The 27477-nt window shown below is 45.3% G+C and overlaps 2 protein-coding genes and 1 long non-coding RNA gene across 3 annotated transcripts; all 3 read right to left on the reverse strand.

Moving 5' to 3' along the window:
* Positions 1 to 18357: 18357 nt before the first annotated feature.
* LOC143210475 (uncharacterized) lies at positions 18358 to 19909 on the reverse strand. The gene is made up of 3 exons (XR_013009261.1): positions 19336 to 19909; positions 18631 to 18721; positions 18358 to 18556 (listed from the first exon to the last, which is right to left on the reverse strand). It is a non-coding gene; the product is annotated as an uncharacterized LOC143210475 (long non-coding RNA).
* A 2354-nt stretch (positions 19910 to 22263) lies between these two features.
* On the reverse strand, positions 22264 to 24030 carry LOC143210484 (uncharacterized). The gene has a single exon (XM_076427375.1). It carries the CDS (start codon positions 24028 to 24030, stop codon positions 22264 to 22266), a length of 1767 nt encoding a protein of 588 aa, XP_076283490.1.
* A 189-nt stretch (positions 24031 to 24219) lies between these two features.
* Positions 24220 to 26943, reverse strand: LOC143210485 (uncharacterized). Its single transcript, XM_076427376.1, has one exon. It carries the CDS (start codon positions 26941 to 26943, stop codon positions 24220 to 24222), a length of 2724 nt encoding a protein of 907 aa, XP_076283491.1.
* Positions 26944 to 27477: the final 534 nt, after the last annotated feature.

Here is a 27477-nt window from a genome sequence, read left to right on the forward strand (position 1 = left end):
GAGCGGGATCAAGGGTTTTTTCGGTTTTTTTTTTATTTCCAGGGAGCGGCTGCAAGGGGATCGAGTTCTTAATCATGACTCGCGCACCGACGAGCGCTGACCAGAGCGTTAGTACGATACGTGATACCCGCGAAGACATGTATATACTCGTTTAGTATTAGATTTGCATGGTAATGATACATTAGTAGTATTCCGGTTATATCTAAGTGTAAGACGGTACCTGATGCCACGAAAGTGACCTGTTTTTGTACAATAAATGGGTGCCTCGCTCTCTTACGTTTCGCTGTCCCGAAGGGGGAGGGGGGTGTAACAGACCTGTACGGTGCAGGCCTGTTACTATTAGACACGCGCCGGACACAACCGATCGACGCCGAGGATTACCGAACGCGTCGTCCGCGTACGACGCGTCACGATGCACGATCCCCGCGCTCCAGGCCATATTCGGCGGGAAACGGACGTCGAGGTTCCGCCATCTTAACGGATACGGAAACTCGACGTCACAAATCCGTTCTCCCCGCACCATTCCGCTCACCACCAACCCCCGCCTATAAAAGGCGATGCAAACGAGGCACGGGCCTCTTTTCCAGCCTGGGCAGCATCCCAGGAACACCTTCCTACCTAACCTAGTTCCCACCGGCGTGACAGCATACACGCCAAACAGAGAGGGCAGCATCCCTCTCTGCCGCTCAGGCAGCATCCTGAGCAAACCTCTCGGGCAGCATCCCGAGAACTCCGACAGCTACCGGAGACGATTAAATGTAGGGGCAGCATCCTCTACATTTGCCGTAGAACCGCCACGAGGATTTTCCCGACTCGTGGCAGGGTTTCCCGACCACTCCTGTCTGAACCCAGTCGCCGGCACAAGCACCAGGTCCACGAATACGCGTCGCGTCGCGCTGACCGATCACGCAAGGATCGCCCCTAGAATCACGGGTCCGTAAGACCGTCCATGAGACACAAGGTTACGCGAATGTACGAGCAGTGAGGCCCGTAAAATACATATACACGTTGTCGTTATTTCACGTCCCGCGCACCTCGTCCATTTTCAGCTTCAGTCGATCCTCTCGCCGGTAGACGAACCCGGCTCGACGAGTTATTCCAGCACGAGAGGATACGACGCCGCGACGACTTCTCCGTCGGAAGCAGAACCGTTACAAGGTAATGGGGCAATTACCACGACCATGGTTTTTCGCACATTTGACACAACGGTATTCCAAATTACAATTTTTACTAGCATGGCCAAGCCTTTGACATTTTTTGCATTGGAAAACTTCTTGTTTTCTTAGATGTTCCCATTTAATTTTTTGGTATGCTAGTGTTTTTATTTTAAAAAGGTTTGATGTTTTGCTATCTCTAGAGAGCTGAAGCAAATAATGAAAATGATATGGTTGTGCTTTATTGTAAATAAATTTGGAAAGGTTTTCTATTTTTATATCAGGGATATTAAGGTCTAACAATTCTTGTTTGATTTCATAAATTGTGAAATCTCCTTTAATTCCTTTTAGTATTATAGATTTTGGTTTTTGCTCTTTAGGCGTATAAGTAAAAAACTGAATTTTTAATTCAATAAACTTGCCAATTATTTGTTTTTGGAAAGTAATACTATTAGTATATATTGTATGATTGCTGGCGTTAGTTTTTTTTACTGTGAAATCCGTTTTAGGGATATTCAGAGACAATATGTAGGAAATTATTGACTGTGGATTTTTAAACCTACTGTATATATTGGTGGGGGTTTGTAGACTTTTTGTTTTGGAGGCAATTTTTCTTTTTGTTTACTGGGAATGAAATCTTCAACTTCTGTGTCACTGCCATCAGAGAGTAAATTGAATTTATTATAGGTATGATCAATATTTGCTGCATTTGATTTTTTAGTTGATAATTTCTGAGTTTTCTTAGGGGTTAACCACTCTGTATCATGAATATTTCCTTGATTGATTGGAGGGTTCTGGGAGTTTCCAAGAGAAGGTGCTGTATTTGTTTTTCTTGTGGCAACATTCAAGTTGGGTTGAGATTTTGAGGTTGATGGAACATTATTATCTTTAAGTAAATTTTCATAAAGTCTATCCAGTTGTAAGGAATGCAATTTTTTAAATTTAGTATTCTCATTTTTAGAGGATGAATTTTCAGAAAAATTTTCTTTATCATCTCTTTCAGAGGATGTTCGTTTTCCTGTTCGGGGTATCGAAGATGACGCCATTTTGACCAATTTTGACCCGATACTAAACTTGATTCAACGAGAGGGCAGTACCGTTTCGCGCAGCTCGACTGATCGCAGCGCCTTGCTGCGAGCCACTGATGCCAAGGCTGTGATACAGGGGGTGTAAGCTGCAATGGAAATAGGTGGTCCAGTATATGTAGTTCGGCCCTAGCAGGCCCTGGTACTGAGGTGGCGTTGATGGCATGCCAGCGCATGCGCACTGATCATGAATGACGTGACGTCACCAAGCGGAAGCCAACCACAGCCAAGGAAATAGTTGGTCCAGTATATGTAGTTCGACCCTAGTACTGAGGTGGCGTTGGTGTCGCTGCAGTTTTTGCGATACATATACCAAAATTTTCAATGCTTTTATAAGATCGTCGGTGGGCCAATCAGCTAAAGAGTTGGACTACCAAGCGGTAGACCGAGGTTCGAATCCTGTTGGGGTAAACAGTTTTTTTTACAACCGTCTACCGCTTTATATCTATATATACTGCCATTAGTTCGGCCCTACTACTGAGGTGGCGCTGAAATACTGGCCACTTCTTTAACACGGCAGCTTGCACCCCCTGCTGTGATACTGTGGTACTAAACCATACCCCCACCATAGCCTACTATTGCCCCTACGTTGTTTTCCAACGCGCCCGCGCGCTCCCACTCCAGTCCGCACTCCCCACTGTCTCGACTGAAAGTTTCATATACGCGGTGTCCAGAAATGAAATGAATTAGGATGAAATTATAGGCCATTATAGGGCATAGAAAATCGCGACTATTTGCAAATATAATGAATTAATATATTTTATTTAAATTAAAACATAATTTGTACATTATTTTCATATATGTTATTATTTACATTCATATATTAATATTTACAAAACATGTACAAATTACAATTTACAGACCATTTACAAATTATAACTTACAACTATTTACAAATTATAATTTACAACTATTTACAGACTATTTACTAATTATAACTTACAACTATGTAGGAAAATAAATGGAAAAGGATGACTGGTGTGGGCATTCAAATAACAACTATTGACGGTGAAGCCGTCCGCCAAGAATGCGATTTATAAATATTATAAATTAAATTACATTAAATTACATTAACTTAAATTAAATTACATTAAATTACATTAACTTAAATTAAATTACATTAAATTACATTAACTTAAATTAAATTACATTAAATTACATTAACTTAAATTAAATTACATTAAATTACATTAACTTAAATTAAATTACATTAAATTACATTAACTTAAATTAAATTACATTAACTTAAATTAAATTACATTAAATTAAATTAAATATACATATTTACAAATTATTTATAAAAAATTTACACGTCGATGTCCGAGTCATCAGACGTCTCCAACAACTCGCCATTTTCTTCCAACACGGAATCAGTAATATGGTCGAGTTCGTGGAGCCTGTCTTCCTCCTTTATTGCGTGGCGAATGAAATTTTGCCAATTGTCGGTGGACACATTTTCGATGGCTTCGTGTACAAGTTCGCGGACATCTGCTAACTTGTATGTCGTATTCCGTGCTCAATGGGGTTTAGCTCGCAGTGGTAAGGGGGAAGGCGTACCACGGTACATCCATGTTCTGTGGCATATTCATCAATGACAAAGATGTTAGGCTGCCGATATTTATCAACTAAAGCTAATAATTGAACTTTGACGTTCCGTGGATTCACCTGTTCCCCCTTACCCTCGAGCCACGTGATTATTCGATCCCGTGTCCAACTCTTCGTTGGATACTTATCCTTTCTCACGCTATGGTATGGCGCATTGTCCATAACAATAACTGCCCCATCTCGCAGCATGGGCAAAAGTTTGCAGAACCACTCAAAAAATGTGTCCCCGTTCATCTCATGATGATAATCAGCAGAGTCTTTCTTCGACTCGAAACAAAGGAGGGTACAAATCCGTCTGCTGACCCGACGTGTAAAATAATTAGACGCTTACCTCTTCCGGTGGGAGCAGGTATGCCTATCGATAAGCCCCTTTCTTCGGCGTTCCTTGGGCAGCTGACACTTGTATCCACCCACAATCTCCTCTTGCAGTCCCCGGCGTTGATCCATGTTTCATCGAGGTAATAGATGGGGCGTCCTTCTGCACGTAGCTTCCTTATTCTTTCGATGTACCTACAATGTAAATTGTATAGTGTACAATAGTGTAAAAAACATTTTTGAATGTGTGTTGATTGTTACTTACTGTTGCCGCCAATATACAATACGGGGTTCATCAATTAGGGCGCTGTTGCGCTTCCTCACAATGTATCTAAACTCCATACATTTCAGAAGCGTGTGGAGTGTTGTCTTCTTGAATGAAGGAAGTTCTTCATCGTTGTTGATAGCATCTAGAATCTTGTCCAACGTTGGAATCTCCCGATTCAACCAAAAGCTATGCACCTTCCTCCTTATGGCTATGAGGTCTTCTTCCGATGTCTTCTCCAATATGCTCAATCTTCGCCTGTTCTTATTTGGCGATGTCACGTTTCCTGTTGTTTTGTACTCCGCCAGAGTTTTGCATACAGTATCCCGTCCAATTCCTGTCTGCTTAGAAAGGGATTGGACGATAGACTTGTATGTCATGCCTGGGTTCACTGTATTGACATGCTTATACAGATTTACCAGCATCTGCTTTTGAGCAGATAGCACAAACTGAATAGAAAAAGAAACACAAAGCCAAACACCAATCATGCATAATAAATAAAACAACCAAAAACCATGCATGAGCATGCATAATAAATATTTATAATGCGAACTTACCTTCCCTGGCGGATTTCTCTTTGGTGGTGACATATAGGATGGACCAGGAACTTCCTCTTCCATTTTAAATGCCCTGAAAATCCTAAAATCACTTGTAACGCTTTAAAGTTTTACCGCCAAAAACACACTTCGAAAAACAAACCACACCCGGTATAGCTGCGAACAAAACGGTTTGCGGCGCTGCAGCACGTGGCGTCACTGCGGTGCCGATGCGCGCATGCGCTGTGCATTGGGAAGGGAACGTATGGAGTGGGAGTATTGCCAATTAGGACGAAGATGCGCAGCGACGGAGGAAAACTGGTCTTCACGCGGTACTGCTCTCTCGTTGGATCAAGTTTAGGCGAGATTTGCTCGCCGTGTATCGGTACAGGATTTTGCCTCACAAAGGAAAAAGGAAGAATTGATCGCTCAGCAGGTTCAGCTTCAGTTTGGGATGGGAATTTTATAAGGATGATAAATAAAAACTCAATATTTCTAGGAAATAAATCACAACAACGACTGACATTTCGCAGGTTTTAGGTTATTGCCGCATATCGTAACGTACCTATTATGTACATGTATCTACTTAAGGGTGTAGATCCGGCTCGAGCGAGAGTGTGGTGGCACACTCACACACCGCTAGACACTGTATACGTACACGAGATTGCAAGGGTCCGGCTCTAGATGGTATCCGTCTCGCTAATGCACATTTGGGGCCCCTACGTAGTCACAATCGCTAGATAAAAGATCAATCTAGCGCGCGAGCTCGTAAAAGTGGCCTACTTTTGCGTCCTCTGAAACTACACCTCCGGCATTTTTCCGCTACGAGCGCTGAAGTCTGGTTCTTGTCATTCGGTCACCAGGCAATTCAATCACTGTATCGATAAACCGGGGGTTGAGAAGTGTTGCCGGTAAGTTAGGCTTCATACGCAAACGTGACGTCACTATACGGCTGACGATGATGCTGCGTTGGTGTGCTCGAGTGAGAGTGTGTAGCACAGCTCACCGCTCGGGAAGCGTATGCGTGTGCCTAGACGGATAGCTAGGGTTCAGCTCCCGACGTTATTCGTCTCGCTAATGCACATTTGAGACCTCTACGTAGTTACAATCGCTAGATAAAAGATCAATCTAATGCGTGAGCTCGCCTAAGTGGCCTAATTTTGCGTTTTCGAGGCGTAATTTACATTATTCGGCAGCGCAATGTCTGCCCGCGAGGCCTGCTTACAGAGCCTCCCGGGTAGACATAATAGGCAGAATAATGTCAATTACGCCTCGAAAACGCAAAAGTAGGCCAATTGGGCGAGCTCACGCACTAGATTGATCTTTTATCTAGCGATTGTGGTCGTACCCCTACGTAGGGGTCTCAAATGTGCATTAGCGAGACGAATAACGTCGGGAGCTGAACCCTTACTATCCGTCTAGGAACACGTACACGCTGCCCGAGCGATGAGTGTGTGAGTGCGCCGCGCGGCGCCCGGTCCGGCTTTCACGCCTGCTTACAGAGCCTCCCGAGCAGACATCATGCTGCCGAATAATGTAAATTACGCCTCGGAAACCCAAAATTAGGCCACTTAGGCGAGCTCACGCGTTAGATTGATCTGTTATCTAGCGATTGTGACTACGTAGGAGTCTCAAATGTGCATTAGCGAGACGAATAACGTCGGGAGCTGAACCCTTACTATCTGTCTAGGCACACGCATACGCTTCCCGAGCGATGAGTGTGTGAGTGCGCCGCGCGGCGCGCGGTCCGGCTTTCACGCCTGCTTACAGAGCCTCCCGAGCAGACATCATGCTGCCGAATAATGTAAATTACGCCTCGGAAACGCAAAATTAGGCCACTTGGGCGAGCTCACGCGCTAGATTGATCTTTTATCTAGCGATTGTGACTACGTAGGGGTCTCAAATGTGCATTAGCGAGACAAATAACGTCCGGAGCCGGACCCTTGCAAAGTTGCAATCCGCCTAGGCACACGTACACGCTGCCCAAGCGTCACGCTTGCTGATGAAGCCTGACTTACCGGCAACATTTATTGATGCAGTGACTGCTGTCACCGCCGAGATGGTATCTCGTTAGCGCTGCTGTGCCTCTCGACCACGGAGCACCGTGCTCTCGACAGTCTCGACGATTCAACGAGACAACATGTACCCAGCTCCCCTACAGGCCGGAGCTCAAACTAATTTCGAGGTCGCAAACAGATCTACACCCTTAAGGGGGAACTATACCCTCGATTTGTAACTAGAAAATAACTATTTATCAATGTTATAAACCTCTGTGCAAAAAAAAAGTTTGGTAACATTGATAAACACGCAACTGCCTAATGAACACGAGATGGAGTTGCTTGTTATTTCCATATTCTATTCAGCTCGTCGCGAATGCCGTTACACAGGGCAGCTCGCACTAATATTAGTGCCACCGATGAGAATATCTACCTCATCTGTGTCAGTTTTGCTATGATTCCACGATGACAGCAGTGCAGCAGTGAAATGTTGCACAATATCGCAGCACTGATTGACAGTCCTCCTGACTAGGCGCCATCTCGTCTAAACGAACTTAACTAAAATTGGCTCTAGACTGGCTCTGCATCCGGGAGGACCTCTGTCTTCATGGGGAAATCTATGCTAATGTGAATGAAATCACGCGCCTGGATTTTTTGACCTTATACGAGCATATTTTGAGCTGCACAAAGGTTCATTTGATAGAGGAAGGTTCATTACAGGGCGCTCCCCTCGTCATATCAGTCAAAAAAGTCTCTTTGAGACAGAAAAATACATTGAAATCTGCGGTTATTTTTCTAGATTTTGTCTTTACTTTGGGCACTCACATTATTAGATATAAACATAATCTCGTTAAATCATGAGAAGAGCGACCTGTATTTAACCTTCCTCTACAGAATGAGTCCTCACCCAGCCCAAAATAAGCTCAAATAAGGACAAAAAGTCGAGGCGCGCAAACCCACGTTTCGACCAAAAATCTAGTAAGATTCTAGTTATTTTCTAGTTACTTCAGTAGGGTATAGTTCCCCCTTAAGGGGGTAGTATAGGCTCTATTTGTAACTAGAAAATTACTAGAATTTTACTAGAAAAATGGCTCGAAACGTGGATTTGCGCGAATCGGTTGTTTGTCCTTATTTGAGCTAATTGTGGGCTGGGTGAGGGCTCATTCGAAAGAGGAAGGTTCATCACACACGGGTCTGGTCATGATTTTAACGAGATTATGTTTATATCTAATAATATGAGTGTCCAAAGTAGAGTAAAAATCTAGGGAAAAAACCAGCAGATCTCAATGCATTTTTCTGTCTCTAATAGACTTTTTGACTTATATTATGACCAGACCCGTGTGTGATGAACCATCCTCTCTAGAATGAGCCCTCACCCAGCCCAAAATCTGCTCAAATAAGGACAAACAACCGATTCGCGCAGACCCACTTTTTCGATCGAAAATCTAGTAAGATTCTAGTAAATAGCAAATATCTAGCAAATAACTAGAATCTTACCAGATTTTCGATCGAAAAAGTGGGTCTGCGCGCTGTCAGTTTTTGTCCTTATTTGAGCAAAGTTTGGGCTGTGTGAGGGCTCATTCTAAAGAGGAAGGTTCAACGCGCTGCGCCCTGGTCATCTCATAAGTCATAAAGTCTTTTGGAGACAGAAAAATGCATTGAAATGTGCTGGTTTTTTCCCTAGATTTTTTCTCTACTTTGGGCCCTCATATTATTAGTTATAAACATAATCTCGTTAACCTCGTAACCAGGGCGCAGTGTGATTAACCTTCCTCTTTAGAATAATCCCTCACTCAGCCCAAAATTTTCTGAAATAAGGACGAAAACCGACAGCGCGCAAACCCACGTTTCGAGCCATTTTTCTAGTAAAATTCTAGTAATTTTCTAGTTACAAATAGAGCCTATACTACCCCCTTAAGGGGGAACTATACCCTCGGATTGTAACTAGAAAATAACTAGAATCTTACTAGATTTTTGGTCGAAACATGGGTTTGCGCGCCTGGATTTTTTGTCGTTATTTGAGTATATTTTGAGCTGGGTGAGGACTCATTCTGTAGAGGAAGGTTAAATACAGGGCGCTCTTCTCATGATTTAACGAGATTATGTTTATATCTAATAATATGAGTGCCCAAAGTAGAGAAAAAATCAAGAAAAATAACCACAGATTTCAATGTATTTTTCTATCTCAAGGAGACTTTTTTGGCTGATATGACGAGAAGAGCGCCCTGTAATGAACCCTCCTCTATCAAATGAACCTTTGTGCAGCTCAAAATATGCTCGTATAAGGGCAAAAAATCCAGGCGCGTGATTTCATTCACATTAGCATAGATTTCCCCATGAAGACAGAGGTCCTCCCGGATGCAGAGCCAGTCTAGAGCCAATTGTAGTTAAGTTCGTTTAGACGAGATGGCGCCTAGTCAGGAGGACTGTCAATCAGTGCTGCGATATCGTGCAACATTTCACTGCTGCACTGCTATCAACGTGAAATCATAGCAAAACTGACACAGACCAGGTAGATATTCTCATCGGTGGCACTAATATTAGTGCGAGCTGCCCTGTGTAACGGTATTCGCGACGAGCTGAATAGAATATGGAAATAGCAAGCAACTCCATCTCGTGTTTATTAGGCAGTTGCGTGTTTAACAATGTTACCAAACTTTTTTTTTGCACAGAGGTTTATAACATTGATAAATAGTTCCTTTCTAGTTACAATCCGAGGGTAGTATCTCGTCGGTGGGCGCGGCGTCTGGAACGATACTGCCCTCCAGGTTCACTCCACGCTCTGCACTATTCCTGCACCGTTCCAGACTTGGCTATCAGGGTAGATACAGATACTATACCCTGATAGCACAACGGACTCCACGTGAAGTGACGAAAACGATTACAGGTAGACTCCACCTAGAACCGTCTGGATGCAGCCCACGCGGAATGCAGTCCAGCTGGAACGCCACTCTATCCTGGATTCCGCTTCCCCGCAAGATGGCAGCACGGTCGCACTGATTGTAGGATGGATGTAGATGGATACTCTCGGAGAGAATCAGAAGCTTGGGGGAAGGTACCGAAGAACGTAGCCTACTCTACGTTTTACTTGCAACACGTGATTAGGACTTGAGGATAAAATTCACTGCAGAATTTGTAGTTCAACGAGAACCATTTAATAATATTTATTCACACGGTAGTGACGTCCGTCGTAACCGTACGACGGAGAATATATTACAAAAGAGGTAAGCCTCGCAACACAGTACAACTGGATAAAGATGTTCAATACGTCTGACTCTATGAACTGACTATTTTGAACTGCTAGGGATGCCTAGCGTAACGGTCGCTACGAGAGACGGTTGGGAGTAGGACCGCCAACTCCCTATCGGTGATCTCCCTAGGCGCGACCTAGGGGAATGGCGACACGAGCGCCATAATCCCTACACACTCCCCCCCCCCCCCGAGTGTGTACGTGCAAACTTATGACGCTACACAACGATATACAAGCTCGCCACGCTGGGGATACAGCAACAATATAACAATATTATAACTATGAACTATTTACAATGAGTACGCACTACATCTACTATACAAGTTGTTCTTACAAACTACGCGATTGCTATTTACATGTATACAACAGGCTTACAACTAAATCGGCGATATTAACTCGGCGGGACTGTTTGCACAGTTTTCGCCCGTGAATATGTCCGCAGCGCATTCCGTTGATTCGAGTCGGAGGGTTCGCTAGACGAGGTTGCTAATTCCTCTCGGAAGTGATACGCTGGTTTCACATTTTCTATCGAGACGGAACGCGGTTTTCCGTTGACATCGATCTCTAGAACGCGGTCGGTAGGGCGGCTTATTACTTTGTACGGGCCTGAGTATGGCCGTTCGAGCGCCTTTTTATTCGTACCGGCGCGCAAGAATACATGTGAGCAGGTGTCTATATCTTTAAATAAGAAAACACGCTTTTTATGACGCTGTCCAACGGGAACAGGTTTAGCACTGCGCATGTGGTCTCGAAATTCTTCAATAAACATTTGCGGATCCGCGGGACCGTCATCGGGGAGTACGAACTCGCCCGGAATTCGCAACGACGTGCCGTATAGATATTCGGCTGGCGACGAGCCCGAATCCATAACGTTATTTCGAAGACCAAGCATTACGGTAGATAACACGCGTGACCACGTAGGGTTCGCGTGACACATAATCGCAGTTTTGAGGCATCGGTGCCATCGTTCGATCATTCCATTCGACGCTGGATGAAAAGCGGTCGTCCGAATACGGTGGCATCCGGATAATTGTAGCAGCGCGGTGAAAAGTCTCGATTCGAATTGACTGCCCTGATCGGTCGTGAGAGTTTCAGGGGCGCCGAAACGTGAGATCCAGTGATCTACGAACGCTCTACATACGGTAGTAGCTTCAATATTCGCGAGCGGAACCGCCTCTGGCCATCTCGAGAAACGATCTATCATGGTCAGGCAGTAACGATAGCCTTCCGATATCGGCAACGGGCCGATAATGTCCATGTGGACATGACTGAAACGCTCATCGGGAGCAACGAATTCCGCTGGTTTTACATGGTTATGGCGCGTTATCTTAGATTGTTGACAATCCAGACACTCTTTCGACCATTTCGCGATGTCATGATGCATTCGCGGCCAAACATACCGCTTTCGGATCACGCGATCGGTAACTTTCGCGCTCGGGTGCGCGGGTTTGTGAAATTTATCAAAAATGGCCTTGCGTGACGGGCCCGGAATGTATGGACGCAATACTTCTCCTTCTAAATCGCATACAATCGCAATGTGAGAGGGTCCCCACCGAATTCGCCGTAAAGCTAACGAGTGATCGGTAGAGGCCAATAAACTTTTCAATTCGTCGTCGGATTCCTGCAATCTCGCGAGCTCCTCCAAGGAGATATCTGCGGCAAGGTACAAGGTATCTATTAGAGATCGCGGTTTTGGACGTGTACTAAAATACACGTGTACACGTGGTACGTGAACCGTGTAGTACGAATTTAAGGATCCGTGCATACGGATCCGTGAATGCGGATCCGTGTACACGGATCCACGAACACGTGAATACGGATCCGTGTAGCACGGGTCCGTGTTACACGGGGCTGCGAACACGGATCCGTGTACACGGATCCGTATATTACACGGATCCGTATTCACGGATCCGTTCGTCGGCACGTTCGAGTCCGACAACTGAGGCGTTATTGTTTTTAGATCGAATTCTTTTCTACTGTTGACTTTAGAAGTGAGACAATAATAAAGTTGCGGTAAATTGTTCGACGTTAAATGACCGTATATTAAAATGCATATGTAAAATAAAAATACGAACATTTGTGAAATTAAAATACACGGGTACCCGTGTACTTAGTATTATATTACGTGCATGAAAATTCGGATTCGTTTATTGCACGTGAAATAGGGACCTCAATTAGATGTGATTCTGGAAGCGGGTAGCGCAGATGGAAAGAGGTACTGAATAAATTAGCGGAAATAGCGCACGAAATAAAACAGGTGTTAGAAGAGCGATGCGTTTATTACGAAATAGAGAGCGATACTGACGTGAAAGAGAACAATACAAAGAAAAAGAAAGGATTACATAGGCCGACATAAGTATGGATTTAAAGACGGCAGCATTGGTGACGCGTAAATATAAACAGAAAACGTATTTGTGTAACGCCCGCGTTACTTGAGGCGTGAGCGTGAACAACGACTGTCCAGAGCTAACACACATTTTGAAAAACAAATTTTTGAGCTACTGGTAACAAAAAATAATTAACACAATTTTACGAAATACAATTTATTCAATTAATTTTCTATTTTGGTACAAAAAAACCAAAATGTTTACATTCTCAGGTAGTAAACGCGTCCTTTTTCAAAATTAAAAGCTCACCTTATATACATACATATGTATCACCGTATATATGTAGAATATCGTTCAACGATCGTAGTGATATACATTGTATATCTGTAGAAACAGTTGACGAGCGGTCGCATCATGCTGACGCATACGCACAGCACGGGCGTGCATGTATAGACAAAATTAAATGTATAGTAATAGCTGCAGTTTTTCGCAAATATCTCAAAAATTAAGACTGAGCGGCGGTTACATGTATAGGAAAAAGTTGTCCACACACATAGAATCTTCACCCTGACAACATATTAAAAAATCATCGAAGTCGGTGGGGTGGGACCTTTTATGCACAATTACCTTACAATTTTTATATAATGACGACATTGTTGACATGTCCGACATACACGGAGAATACGAAAAATATATTGCGAAACCACAGTTACGGTTTGATTTATGTCCGTATGAGAAAATATCCGACAATTGCAAGACTTGCAATTAAGTATTTGTCGGATATAGTTCCGAACGTTGTTTTCAACTGTGGGAAATATTGTAACGCGAAAAAAACGCGTTTTACCTGAAAATGTAAACATTTTGGTTTTTTTATATCAAAATAAAAAAATAATTCATTAAATTTTATTGCGTAAACTTTTGTTAATTATTTTTTGTTACCTGTAATCCAAAAATTTGTTTTTCAAAATGTGTGTTAGCTCTGGACAGTCGTTGTTCACGCTCACGCCTCAAGTAACGCAGGTGTTACACAAATACGTTTTCTGTTTATATTTACGCGTCACCAATGCTGCCGTCTTTAAATCCATACTTATGTCTGTCTACGTAATCCTTTCTTTTTCTTTGTATTGTTCTCTTTCACGTCAGTATCGCTCTCTATTTCGTAATGAACGCATCGCTCTTCTAACACCTGTTTTATTTCGTGCGCTATTTCCGCTAATTTATTCAGTATCTCTTTCCATCTGCGCTACCCGCTTCCAGAATCACATCTAATTGAGGTCCCTATTTCACGTGCAATAAACGAATCCGAATTTTCATGCACGTAATATAATACTAAGTACACGGGTACCCGTGTATTTTAATTTCACAAATGTTCGTATTTTTATTTTACATATGCATTTTAATATACGGTCATTTAACGTCGAACAATTTACCGCAACTTTATTATTGTCTCACTTCTAACGTCAACAGTAGAAAAGAATTCGATCTAAAAACAATAACGCCTCAGTTGTCGGACTCGAACGTGCCGACGAACGGATCCGTGAATACGGATCCGTGTAATATACGGATCCGTGTTCGCAGCCCCGTGTAACACGGACCCGTGCTACACGGATCCGTATTCACGTGTTCGTGGATACGTGTACACGGATCCTTAAATTCGCACTACACGGTTCACGTACCACGTGTATTTACATACACGTGAAACGGGGATCTCTAGTATCTACACGCGACGGCGAGTCGGCGACGACGTTTTCGGAGCCAGGGAGATGCTCGATATGAGTAGTAAACTGTGATATGAATGATAATTGCCGAAGTTGGCGAGGTGATGCTTTATCGGCGCGTTACCGGAACGCGTACACGAGTGGTTTGTGATCAGTCACAATTACGAAATTTCTACCTTCGAGGAAATGCCTGAAGTATTTGAGCGCTTCGTGAACAGCGGTTAACTCGCGATCATACGCACTGTAGTTTCTTTGAGATGGAGTAAACTTGCGAGAAAAGAATGCCAAGGGCTTCCATGAATTTTGGAATTTTTGTTCTAACGACGCTCCCATTCCAAAATCGGATGCATCGGTAACGAGACGCGTTATTGCATCAGGAGCAGGGTGATTTAGCAAGGTCGCGTTGGCGAGGTCAGATTTGACTCGTGCAAACGCTTCCTCGGCTTGAGAAGTCCAGACTATCTCGCGTTTATCATTTTTCTTCGACTCGCAAAGATACTCGTGCAAGGGTGCTTGCACGTCAGCGGCGCGACCCAGACTGCGTCGGTAAAAGTTGACCATACCCAGAAATCTGCGTAGGTCAGAGACTGTTTTGGGCTTCGGAAAGTCCTGAATGGCCTTGACTTTTTCGGGAATAGGTGCAGACCCGTTCCGATCAACCACGTGTCCCAGAAACTCGAGATGGGACTTGCCGAATTCGCATTTGGCAAGATTCAGATGCAGCGCGTGTTCCTGTAAACGTTGCAGAACTATGCGGAGGTGACGCTCATGCTCTTCGAGGTTCGACGAAGCGATGAGGATGTCGTCGATGTAGGCAAAAACGAAGTCAAGGTCTCCGAGGGCACGATGGATGTACCGTTGAAATGTCTGCCCGGCGTTACGGAGGCCGAAAGGCATCACGGTATACTCGAAGAGCCCAAAAGGTGTTATCACGGCAGTTTTCGCGATGTGCGACGGCGCAACCGGAATCTGCTGATACGCTCTCTGAAGATCGAGCTTGGTGAAGATCGTTTTGTTGTGTAAATTGACTGAGTAGTCATGTAAATGAGGAACTGGGTACATGTCGGGAACAGTCACCGAATTCAAACGACGATAGTCGCCACATACCCGCCAACCCCCATCTTTCTTAGGAACAAGATGGATGGGGCTAGCCCACGGGCTACTCGATGGACGACATGTTCCTTCAGCAACGAGCCGTCGGAACTCGGCCTTAGCCACCTGCAGTTTATCGTGCGTCAGTCGTCGCGCACGCTCGGCTACGGGGGGACCCTCGGTCACAATATGATGTAAGACGTCGCGCGGCGAATCGCAATTCGATTGCGATGGTCCTATAACTCCCGGAAACTCGGAGAGTATTCCCGCGAACGGAGATGCGGGATCGATCGATTTCACGTTGAACACCGGCGAGGTTCTGACTCTGCAGACAGTGGAAATTCGCGTCAACGGATCGATCAATTTACGATGACGCAGATCGACCAACAAGCTAAAATGATTGAGAAAATCCGCGCCTAGAATCGGGTACGGTACCGCGGCGACGCAGAAGTTCCAAGAGAAGGCACGGCGAAGGCCTAGATTCAAATTGAGTCGCTTCTCTCCATATGTCTCGATCGTTGTCTCGTTTGCCGCGAACAATTTTAAACCGGTCGCACGTTTTTTCGCGGCCACATCAGCCGGTAACAGAGAGATATCCGCTCCCGTGTCGATCAGAAACGTGAGACCGAGGTCGCTTTCACGAACATGGAGACGATGTGATGTAGCACTCAGCGCGCTCGCCTCCACGCGGCTAGTGCATATAAGTTTCCCGCCTGCCACGAGCAGGGTTTTATGCAATGACGTGCATCGCTTCCGTATTTCCGGTGCAGACGGCACAATGCGGAACCGCGCGACTTGGAACGCGAACTTTGTCTCCCACGGGAAGTAGTTCTACGGCGCCCGTCGCGGGAACTGCGTCTCACGATACTGGTCAGTTCGGCCAATTGATTCGCGAGACGGTCGACTTTTGCTTCAAGCTCGCGGTTTGAAGAACCTCGAGAAGAAACTGCGGATGCGACGGCATCCGATGCCTCGACATCGCGTCTAGAAGAGTCTCGCGGCGAAATTGATGAAATCGCGACGGAACCCGATGCTTCGACAACTTTGTCGGCCAATTCGGCGAATTCTTGCGGGTCGGTAATCTTGGACATGGCCAAGACTGTCCTGATTTGAGCAGGAAGCTGCTCCATGAAAATCGTGCGGATTATGTCATCCGAACACGACCCGTCGTTTAAGTTGCGAAGTCGCATCAATATTTGTGAAGGTTTTCCTTCCGTTAGCACCTCGCCCTTTAGAAGTCGGCGTAAACGCGCTTCCGCCGACGTAGAGAAGTTTGAAATTATACGCGCTTTTACCTGATCGTAAAGATTCTGAGGCTGCGGTGACAAAGAGAGAATATCTTTTATCGCGGCTATTTCTTCAAACGTTAACGCGGATATAACAATGTCAGCCATCGTCTTTTGTGTGGTTATGCGGGCTGCGGAGAGGGACGATTCAACTTGCATGAACCATAGTGAAGGATCCTCCCGAAAGAACGAAGGTACCTTTGGTACGCGATATGAATCGACGTGCTTCTCGAGAAGCGATTTCAAGATTTCCTCAGTACCCGGAAGTGGTGCCGGCGCGGTCATTTTGATTATCTGCGCGCGCACGCGATGCTAATTCACAGGACCCGCGGCGATGGGTCTTACGCTATCACGACGGAACTGAACGCGCGTCGGAGATGCAATGTGCCATGTATTCTACCGGAATCGCGATAACGAATGTTAACGGCTAAACTAGACGCTCGCACTTACGGAAGTCGCTCGCAATCTTCTATGCACGCCGGAATCCACCTGTGGAACAGCTCCTTCGAGGACCAAGATGGCGGCTTCACAGCGGCGTGCCTCGTGCAGCAGCAAAGATGGCGGACAGGAAACGTCCTTCCGACCGCGTAGCTTGGCCAAACAGCAAACCGGTACTCGAGTGCGTTCTCCTCGAGAGATCGTGGCGTCGGCGTGACGCTGCACTCTACTTGGCTGGATCCTCGACGCTCCTCGATGAAGGTGCGTGTCAGCCAGAATAGCTGCAGGCACGGGATGTCCCCAAGACCGCGTGCTGACGTCCTTCCTTCTGGAGATCGGCGAGATCACGACGGCCGACGGATTCAGATCACGTCGGGGTCACCAATTGTAGGATGGATGTAGATGGATACTCTCGGAGAGAATCAGAAGCTTCGGGGAAGGTACCGAAGAACGTAGCCTACTCTACGTTTTACTTGCAACACGTGATTAGGACTTGAGGATAAAATTCACTGCAGAATTTGTAGTTCAACGAGAACCATTTAATAATATTTATTCACACGGTAGTGACGTCCGTCGTAACCGTACGACGGAGAATATATTACAAAAGAGGTAAGCCTCGCAACACAGTACAACTGGATAAAGATGTTCAATACGTCTGACTCTATGAACTGACTATTTTGAACTGCTAGGGATGCCTAGCGTAACGGTCGCTACGAGAGACGGTTGGGAGTAGGACCGCCAACTCCCTATCGGTGATCTCCCTAGGCGCGACCTAGGGGAATGGCGACACGAGCGCCATAATCCCTACATGATTAATGCGGCGAATGCCGTTATACAGGGCAGCGCCGTCGGTAAGGGCAGATCGCACTAATGTGGCAGATGTCGATAAAGTAAATTTCTATTGTACAAATATGTAGCAGATTTCCTTTTTACCGACAATACTGATTTTTGAATGAATATTCAGTCACATGCAAGGAGAGAAAACGAAAAAAAAAAATAATCTGTGCAAAATAAAAATTCTCTGCATCGATTGCAAGAGATGGAAGCTAAGATTAAAATGTCCCCATGCAAAAAAAGACAAAGTGTCATTTAAGGGAAAAGAAAATTTACTTTTTCTTATTTTTTAATACGCCGCAGGGAGTTGGTAAAGACACATGGACAATGACACAAGGAATATATATATATATAATAAATATTATAATTTTTTATTATTACTATGCTTTATTATTGGACGAACACCTAAATATCTCTTCAGGTTGTTGTGATGCAAAAAATATTTGTTACGTAATGTGCACGGTGTGCCAGATATTTGGTCCATTGACACCATGCACATTACGTAACAAATATTTTTTGCATCACAATAACCTGAAGAGATATTTAGGTGTTCGTATTTAAACGGAACACCCTGTATATTGTGATTATTATACGTTGTTGCCTCTGCTTCCCAAAACTTGTGGCCCGTAGCACGTTCTGGCATAGGTGGGATACCTAAAAAATACAAAGAAAATCAGTAATGTACAATATATGCATGTGTGTTGAATGGCATAATTAGATATACGTACCACGTGAAAAATTAGAGGTCTTCCTCTTCCCCGGTTGCCGCTGCTTCCTTCTCCTCCTTCCCTGGATAGCACATTATATTTATCCTCCGTTCTGTAAATTAGATTTTCAATTACACAGTGAGTAAAGGTGAGTATTTAATCTTCTTCGCTTATTGCTCATCTCAACGAATTTTCTAATTTCTGGTGCTACAATTACAAAAGGTCTTCTGACGTTTTTCATCAACTAATATACCTAACTGATTCAAACATTGCAATGATATTTATAAAAAATCGATTAAAGTTGAACTACAAACAAAAGAATGTACTACCAGAAATAAAAAAATTCGATGATGAGAAGCAAGTGAAGAAGATTAAATACTTGCCTTACTGAATTGGTTTAAGCCATCATTTTGCCGATTTAGAATATTGCTAAGCTAATTCTAATCTGAATGGGCCAAAGCTGAATTGTGTTGGATTTGTTTAAAGTGATAAATGATAATAATGATAATGAAAAGAGAGTGATAAAGTGATAAAGAAACAAACAATTTACTATTTTGGACTCTACATTGAAGTGAACATACTCGCCCCGTAGCACCTCATACGTGATGGCAAATGGCACTGTCGCGTGGTGTGCCGACAAGCGTTCTCACGCTTTTTCACGCGAAGATTCTGGGAGACATTTGAGCAAAATGAAACCGATCAACCAATATAAATATGTACAAATACCTTCCGTTCTTCCTTCCTTCCACGTAGTGCACGTAATCCAAGTAATCCACGTAATCACATAATCCAAGCAAGTCAATCTAATAAATAGTCAAATAGTCAAATGCCGCAACGCAGACCGCACTCGCGAGTGTAACGTGTAACCACAGAGCGAAGCTATGTAAGTATATCTGTGATTGTGTCAAGAAAAACGCTGCATGTCACAATTTCAAAAAATTTCAGTTTATGCATTTATTGAACTTTATAGTGTAGGATTAGGTATTTACCAGAAAAAACGTCACGAAAATCAATTCAAAAGGCTCGAAAAAATAATACAATTTAACCAATGTCCTTGTCAAAGCATTAGTGATCAAAACTTTAAACGACAATATCTCGAAAGTGAAAGTACAATGTGACATGCGGCGGCGTCCTCCTGACAACCACAGATATTACGACCGAGCTAAGCGAACGAGAACTTGAGAACTGTTGAGAGTTGAGAGAATAACTGAAAACTGCTGAAAACTGAACGGCAGTTTCCCCTTCCCTGACGTATCGTCGTATCCGTGAGCGGTGTCGACCGCGCTTGCCCGTGTTGGTGCATGTTCGATTGCACGCGCGCTACACAAACAAACGTACCTCTACTCTGTCCGTGTGAACTACCTACTCGACTGATCTACGCCGACGCGTTCCTCCGGTTTTCACGTTACCGAAGTTTCGAAAGTGAGGCGGAAAGCCGGAATTTGGAGACGGCGCACAGTGGGGTATTTGGCCTGTTTAGCGCGCCAAAACTATTGCGACGTTATTAATAGTGTGAAGGTCATACTATTATATATCGTTGAATTCGTCTTAACACCAGCTACAACACTATCAAATCAAAAATACAACTTAATGTTTAAAAAATCGAAGCGACCTTGTTTTTTTGTTTTAAACAAAATTTTTTCGAAGTTTTATATATTGAAGTTTATATTGAGGTTAATACTGTTAAACTTTTGTTTCAAACATTTTTTCGTAAAAAAAAAAATATATTATAAATATTAATTAATTTTTATTAATTTTTTTTTATAATATAAATTAATATTCTAGCAATAATGACTTTCATTTTCCTTCATTTACTTCCAAGTATCTATCACCTACAGCTCAGTTATTTCATCATTATCAGTCATATGATATACGGTCGGTTCATGCCATACTGATCTAAATCGCATAAAAAGGTATGTTCCAGCACGAGATCGCACGCAAACTTTTCACGATTGTTTAAAGCAATGTCTAATGATTAACCCCTAAAAAAATTAGAGGGGTGTTTTGCGGAGAAAAAAAGTTATTACATAATACATAGTAATTTTCTGAAAAAAAAATTATATCACTTTTAATTGTTTATTCTATCAAAACCACCGAAGAGTATAAAACAAAAAGCAGTAAAATTACTCTATAAACCTTCCTTTACATCCTAGGTATGTTTTTATCTCGATTTGATACACTAAACTTGTGAGAAAGATCATTTCTTTAACACAAGTTTTTCCATGCTTCTCTCGGTCACGAGAATATGTTACTTTCAAGTATCTATAGGTTACTAAATACTACCGTTTATGGAAAAATATTATTGTAGATTACTTGCATATATATTCAGGTACATGGGTAAAAAGTTTTAGTCATTTTGAACAAAGTAAAAATTTCGACTTTTGGCGCGCTAAACAGGCCAAATACCCCACTGTGCGGCGCATTTGAATCCTGGCACAGCGCGACGCGGCGCACGTTTTTCTATAACTTTTGATCTCAAAGAGATATCGAAGAGAAATTAGGACTACATTTTTGTAGAAAAAACGGGTTTAATGACGTAAACAGAAATATATTTTGCATTTTTTAAATAATGGTTTCGTTAGCCGGATAAGATGGTCAAAAGTGTCCATCCAAATTGATTTTTAGTCACGTCACATGTTCAACAGAAAATTATGAAAAAATTCATGAATATTCTACCTAATAGCATACACTACCGAGATTTTTTTCAAAATTTTTGGTTGCAAAGTCGATTTTTAAACAAATCGGAAAACATAAAATTGCCGATTTTATATCAAAGTCTTCAGTTGACCACATTTATATTATTAGTTGTTTCTCATCCTGATTATTAATGTGTATTTTTTGAGGTTTTTCGATTTATGGAAACATGTTTTAAAAAATTGTGTTTGAGATCAGACGGGACAATAAACTTCACCGAATTTGGACGAGCACACTTTATTCCGTCTGGCGGTAGTCTCAACAAAACTTTATACAAATTATGTACAACGTTCAGCACAATTGTATGATTGACTGAAGCAATAAAGAATCGAATAAAGTAGTTCCGAAAGAACGTGATTGTTCACAGCAGCTGTGCTGAGAACGTAGTTATAAACGAATGCTGTTAACCGAAAACGACTGGTCTGACGACGCGCGACTTTCGTACAGAAGCTAATCAGCGATTGATTCGACGATCGATCAGAAGAGCGGATTTCTCTCTCCGTCGGAACGATGACCTGCTAATCGAAAATCTCGACCAATGGAATTTCACCAGGCAGGTCGATAATCGATCCGACGGCGACAGCCTATCGCGCGGCGCGCTGCTGATCGATCATCGATCTCGCGACGGCGAGCGGAGCAGCCAATCACTGGGCTGCGTGGTGGATCGTGCGTCACGATCTCGCGGTACGCGCAGCCAATCCCAAACATTCCGCCCGCCTCGTCATTCATTGACGAAATTGAGAAGAATGAATGGGTTGGCAACGTGCGACGTAGTAAATGGACGATGAGACGCGAGTGCAAAAATGGAAGTTTACAGTGCGAATGATTGCCGAGATGGATACAATTAAAATGAAGTGAATAATGAGGTGAGTGAAACTACCCTAAGTAAATGATGTTGCTAGTTAATTGGTGACGCGAATTGTACAGTGCTTAACCTAAAATTGATACGCGCTCGAAATTTCACAGATGAGAATTGGAAGAATCGCGTGATACGCCTGCCTCGGGTTCCCTTCCAGCATCTGTCTCAGCATCGTTCGGCGCTAGTAATGGAATTAGTTTGTGTACAGGTCTAAGAAATTGCGACTTGGCAGTACGAACGGTTGCGACTCGAATAGAAGAATCTGGTCCCGGGTGCACGTTTACTACGCGAGCGAGAGGCCATTGAGTGGGAGGAAGAAGTTCACTTTTTATAAGGCAGAGGATTCCGGCCTTGATTAGTGCCTTGTCCCTTTGCCATTTGCCTCGAGTTTGCAGTGAATTTAAGTACTCCCGTGACCAGCGCTTCCAGAAATGTTGTTGCATTTGTTGCAATAATTGCCAACGAGACAAGCGTGATGCTGGAAGGTCCTCGAGGCTGGGCTCCGGGATTGCGATGAGAGGTTCCCCGATCAAGAAGTGACCAGGCGTTAGAGCAACTGGATCCTCAGGGTCGTCTGACATAGGCAATAAAGGTCTGGAATTGAGACAAGCTTCGATACCCGTCAGAAGCGTGGTCAGCTCCTCGAAGGTCAATCTCTGCTCGCCAATGATTCTGCGGAGGTGATACTTAACGGACTTAACAGCTGCCTCCCAGAGTCCGCCGAAGTGAGGAGCGGAAGGAGGATTGAATCTCCAGGTAATTCCTTCTCTGGAAGCTGCGGCGAATGGGCCTCCTCCCTGTTTCTCCGATTCGCGTAGAAGGGCACGCAGTTCGTGGTTAGCGCCTACAAAGTTCCGTCCACAATCGCTGTAAAGTTCGGAGCAGCGACCACGCCGTGCCATGAAGCGTCGTAGAGCGGCCAAGAAGGTATCGGTGGACCCATCCGATGCAGCCTCCAGATGTACGGCCTTAGTGACGAGGCAAATGAATACGGCGATGTATCCCTTCGAGGTGCGCTGACCACGGCTACTACTGGATCTGAGCAGTATTGGCCCAGCATAGTCAATTCCAGATCTGTAAAAAGGACGACAAGGAGTTAGTCGTGGTAATGGAAGATTTCCCATTTTTGGTTGTGCAGTTTGACCCTTCCAACGTATACAAGTGGTGCAATGTCTGATACAGGACTTGACCATATGACGACCCTTGAGGACCCAACACTCTTGACGCAGAGTAGCGAGAGTCAGTTGAGTTCCCCCGTGGAGGCACCGCTTGTGCGCAGCGTCTACCCACAGCCTTGCCAAGGCAGAGTCGTCTGGAAGTATAGCGGGATGCTTCCTGTCGTAGGTGAGGTTGGTGACCTGGAGGCGGCCGCCAACGCGCAGTACTCCTTCAGGATCTAGGAAAGGACTGAGCTTTGCTAGCCGGCTCTTGGATGGCACCGATTGGTTTTTCCGGAGGGCCCTGATGTCCTCCATGAAGTGTGCAGCTTGCTCCAGCTGCAATAGAGTGAGTTTACAAGCTTGTATCTCGGAGGCAGTGAGAATTGATTCAGTTTTTCGTTGTCCAGGTTTCCAACGACGACACCAAGCCAGAACTCGTAGTAGGCGAGTCAGGTTAGAAAACCGCTCGATCAAGGAGCATGCAGATCCCTCTGGTCGGCGAGCCACGTGATGAACGAGTGGTTCAGTGACTTCGGGGTGAGCTTCGCTGCTCACGGTCTCCGGGAAGTGTCCGGATGAAGAAAGCCACTCGGGTCCTCGCCACCAAAGCTCGAAGTTTACCATCTCGGTTGGATACAGGCCCCTGGATGCACAGTCTGCAGGGTTCTCGGCACTTCGTACATGATGCCACTTGGCTAGAGGCACCATCCTCTGGATTTCGGCGACTCGGTTGGCCACGTACGTCGGCCAACGAGATGGATGCCCCTGAATCCAGCTGAGAGTCACCGAGGAGTCGGACCAAAGATGTAGTCCGATATCCCGCAAGTCGAGCACCTTGGTGATGTGGTCGGTGAGTTTGGCCAACAGGAACGCTGCACAGAGCTCCAGTCTCGGTAGTCAGACTCTCTTCAACGGAGCTACCCTGGATTTGGCGACGATGAGTGAAACGGTGGCAACTCCCCTCTCATCGAGGACTCGAGAGTAAACCACAGCCGCATATGCTCGCTCGGAAGCATCAGCAAATCCGTGGATCTCGATAGTTTGCTTGGAGCCACTGATACCCAGCCAGCGTGGGACTCGAATAGTTTGCAGCGTGGGCAGCTGCTGTTGGAACTTCTGCCAGATGAGTTCCTCCCTTCCTGGTAGAGGTGCGTCCCAGTCAATCTTGAGGAGCCACAGAGACTGCATGAGAACCTTTGCGACTATAGTGACGGGAGCCAACCAGCCAAGGGGATCGAAGAGTTGTGCCGTCCCGCTGAGCACCGCTCGCTTAGTGTAGCCAGTGTTCCGGATCGAAGTGGCAGCGGAGATCTGAAAACAGTCAGAGGAAGGGAGCCATTGGATACCTAGGACGCTGTGTAATGTGAGAGAGTCCCATTCGACGATTCCCTTCCGCTCGTCGATGGAGAGTCCTTCCAGAAGTTCCCGAGAGTTGGAGGCCCACTTCCTGAGTGGGAATCCGCCCGCCATGAGGAGCTCTCGGACCTCAAGTTGTTTCAGACGAGCCTCTGGAAGGGAGTCAGCTCCGGTGAGGACATCGTCCATGTATATGTCCCTCAGTACGGTGTGGGAGCCTCGTGGATACCGTAGCTCTTCCAGTTGGGCGAGTTGGTGAAGACATCGGATTGCCAGGTAAGGTGTACAGGCAAGTCCGTAGGTTACAGTGTTAAGCTCGTAATCTAGTATGTTTTCCCTCTTTCCAGATCTCCACACGATCCGCTGCCACCTTCGGTCTTCAGGATGAACGAGAATCTGCCGATACATTTTCTCGATATCGGCTGAGAACACGAATCGGTGTCGCCGCCATCTCAGAAGTACGTCAGCAAGATTAGGCAGTAGATTAGGACCCCGAAGAAGGAAATCGTTGAGTGACTTCCCATTAGAAGAAGGCATTGAGCCGTTGAAGACTACTCGAAGTTTGGTAGTCTTGCTGCTCTCACGCAGCACTCCGTGATGAGGAAGGTAATAGGAGTTACAACCGGAAGAAGGTGGAGTCGACGACATGTGCCCTAGTGCCTCGTAGGTGGTCAGGAAGTCTTGATAGGCGAGCCTGAACTCTTTAGAGCGTCGGAACCTGGAGCTTAGACCATCAAGAGTTTTCACGGCGGTGTGTCGTGAGTTTCCCAACTCTGGAGTGTCTTTGAACGGCAGACGCACCATGAAGCGACCATCAGGTAGACGGGCGTAAGTTTTGGAGAAGTGTTCCTCAGCTCGGATGTCGTCTTCCGTGCCAGGAATCATGGCCTCGACTTCTTCCTGCTCCCAGAACCTCGATAAGGAAGCCATAAGTTCCTGGTCTACCCTGCTGTGAAGTACTGGAGCCTCAGTGCGATCAGACGAACAGTTAGAGTTCGACGGTCCAGATCCTCCGGTCAGAATCCAGCCGAAGTGGGTCTCCTGAGCGACTGGAGTGTGTGGCGGCCCTTTCTTGACGCCTTCCAAGAGAATGAGGTCGTAGGACTCGGCTCCTAGGAGGATGTCTACCGGATCGGTATGGTGATAGACAGGATCGGCGAGTTTCAACCCCTTAACGTGGGGCCAGGAGCTGGGAGAGGGTAGATTTCGAGGTTGGTACTTGGAGAGTTCGGGAAGAATGTAGGCAGGAACCTCGAAGATTCTCTTTTGCTCGTGATGAGGAGCAATTGCGAGTACAGTCTTCCCCCGAGTGAACTGCGCTCTGCATTTTCCAACGCCACGAAGAGGAATCCTAGCCTGACTTCTTTGAAGGCCGAGTCGTTGAGCAAGAGCCTCTGAGACTAAGGAAACCTCACTGCCGGGATCGATGAGTACGCGAGCGAGGCTGCTTTGTCCAAGTGGGCCTAGAACTAAAACACGAGCGGTACCGAGAATCACCGAAGCGTTACTCACGTGAGTAGATACCTGCTGCACGCAGGCCCCAGCTGCATTATTCTCCTGTCGAGATTGAACTGCTTCGTGTATCAGCGTGTGATGCTTGCCTTCACATCGCTGACATCGCTTCGGGGACTTGCAATCATTAACTTGGTGGTTTCCAAGGCAGTTGAAGCAGATGTTTAATGCACGAACAGCGTCCTTTCGTTCAGAAGGCGACTTATCACGGAATTGCTTGCAGTGTTGAATGAAGTGTTGATCCTGGCAAAGGCTGCAGGATCTTCCCGAGGGGCTAGCCTTGGAAACTTGATGGACCTTGAAGCTCTTGGTTGCAGTCTTCTTGATCGTTGCTGACTCTCTTTCCGGCGGAGCTTCCAGTTCTTCGCAGGTTTGTATGCGCCCGAGCATGAACTCCCTCAACTGCTCCATAGTGGGAATGTCCTTTGATCGCTTGACTAAATCCTCCCACTCACGTCGTGACTGTTGATCCAACCTTTGTGTGGTTAATTCAACGATCCAGTCTTCGGCGTTGTTCACAGGTCTGTCAAGGTTTATGAGGGCATCGACGGCATCAAACGTTTCGTCGAAAAGTCGCTGCAATTCGACGGCGGATTCCTTGCGAACTGGAGATAGCTTCGAAAGGAGTCTGATCTGGGCTTGGACCAGCTTTCGACGGTTCTCATAGCGGTTTTCAAGTTTCTCCCACGCGACCTGGAAGTTTTCGGCAGTCGTCTTGACATTTTTAAGTAAGGCTGCGGCGCTACCCTTCATGCAGGTTTTAAGATAGTGCAGACGTTTGTAACGTTCGCTGGTTGGGAGAAGGCCGACTCAGCCGATCGCACAGGGTTCTTCGAGCCGCGAATGAATGCTTCTGGTGGTTGAAACAGAAAGATATATTTATTAGTGGCTAAGGCCGATAACTTAAGTAGGTTACAATATGCGCGGATGCGTCGTGTCGGTCGGACGTTGATACACGGGGTGTTCACGGAGGGTTACAGTGGTGGCGGTACGGGGTACGGCGACGGACCGGTTACGGCGAACGCGAATTTCGGCGGACGGTGGACTGCGTGAACGCGGATCGCGGTGGACGCCAATGACGGCAGACACGGGGGTATCAACGCGAGACGGCGGCGTACGCAACTTGATGTCGGACGACGGGCATGTCTTCCTAACGCGACTTACTGCTAACGCGGTATATTTACTGTCTACGGGCGAAGATCGGCGATACGCGGCTTATTAGCTAACGCGGACATTTACATTCGGCGGATGAAGATCGGCGATACGCGGCTTATTAGCTAACGCGGA

The sequence above is a fragment of the Lasioglossum baleicum genome, chromosome 7 (assembly GCF_051020765.1).
Source record: "Lasioglossum baleicum chromosome 7, iyLasBale1, whole genome shotgun sequence".
NCBI lineage: Eukaryota > Metazoa > Arthropoda > Insecta > Hymenoptera > Halictidae > Lasioglossum > Lasioglossum baleicum.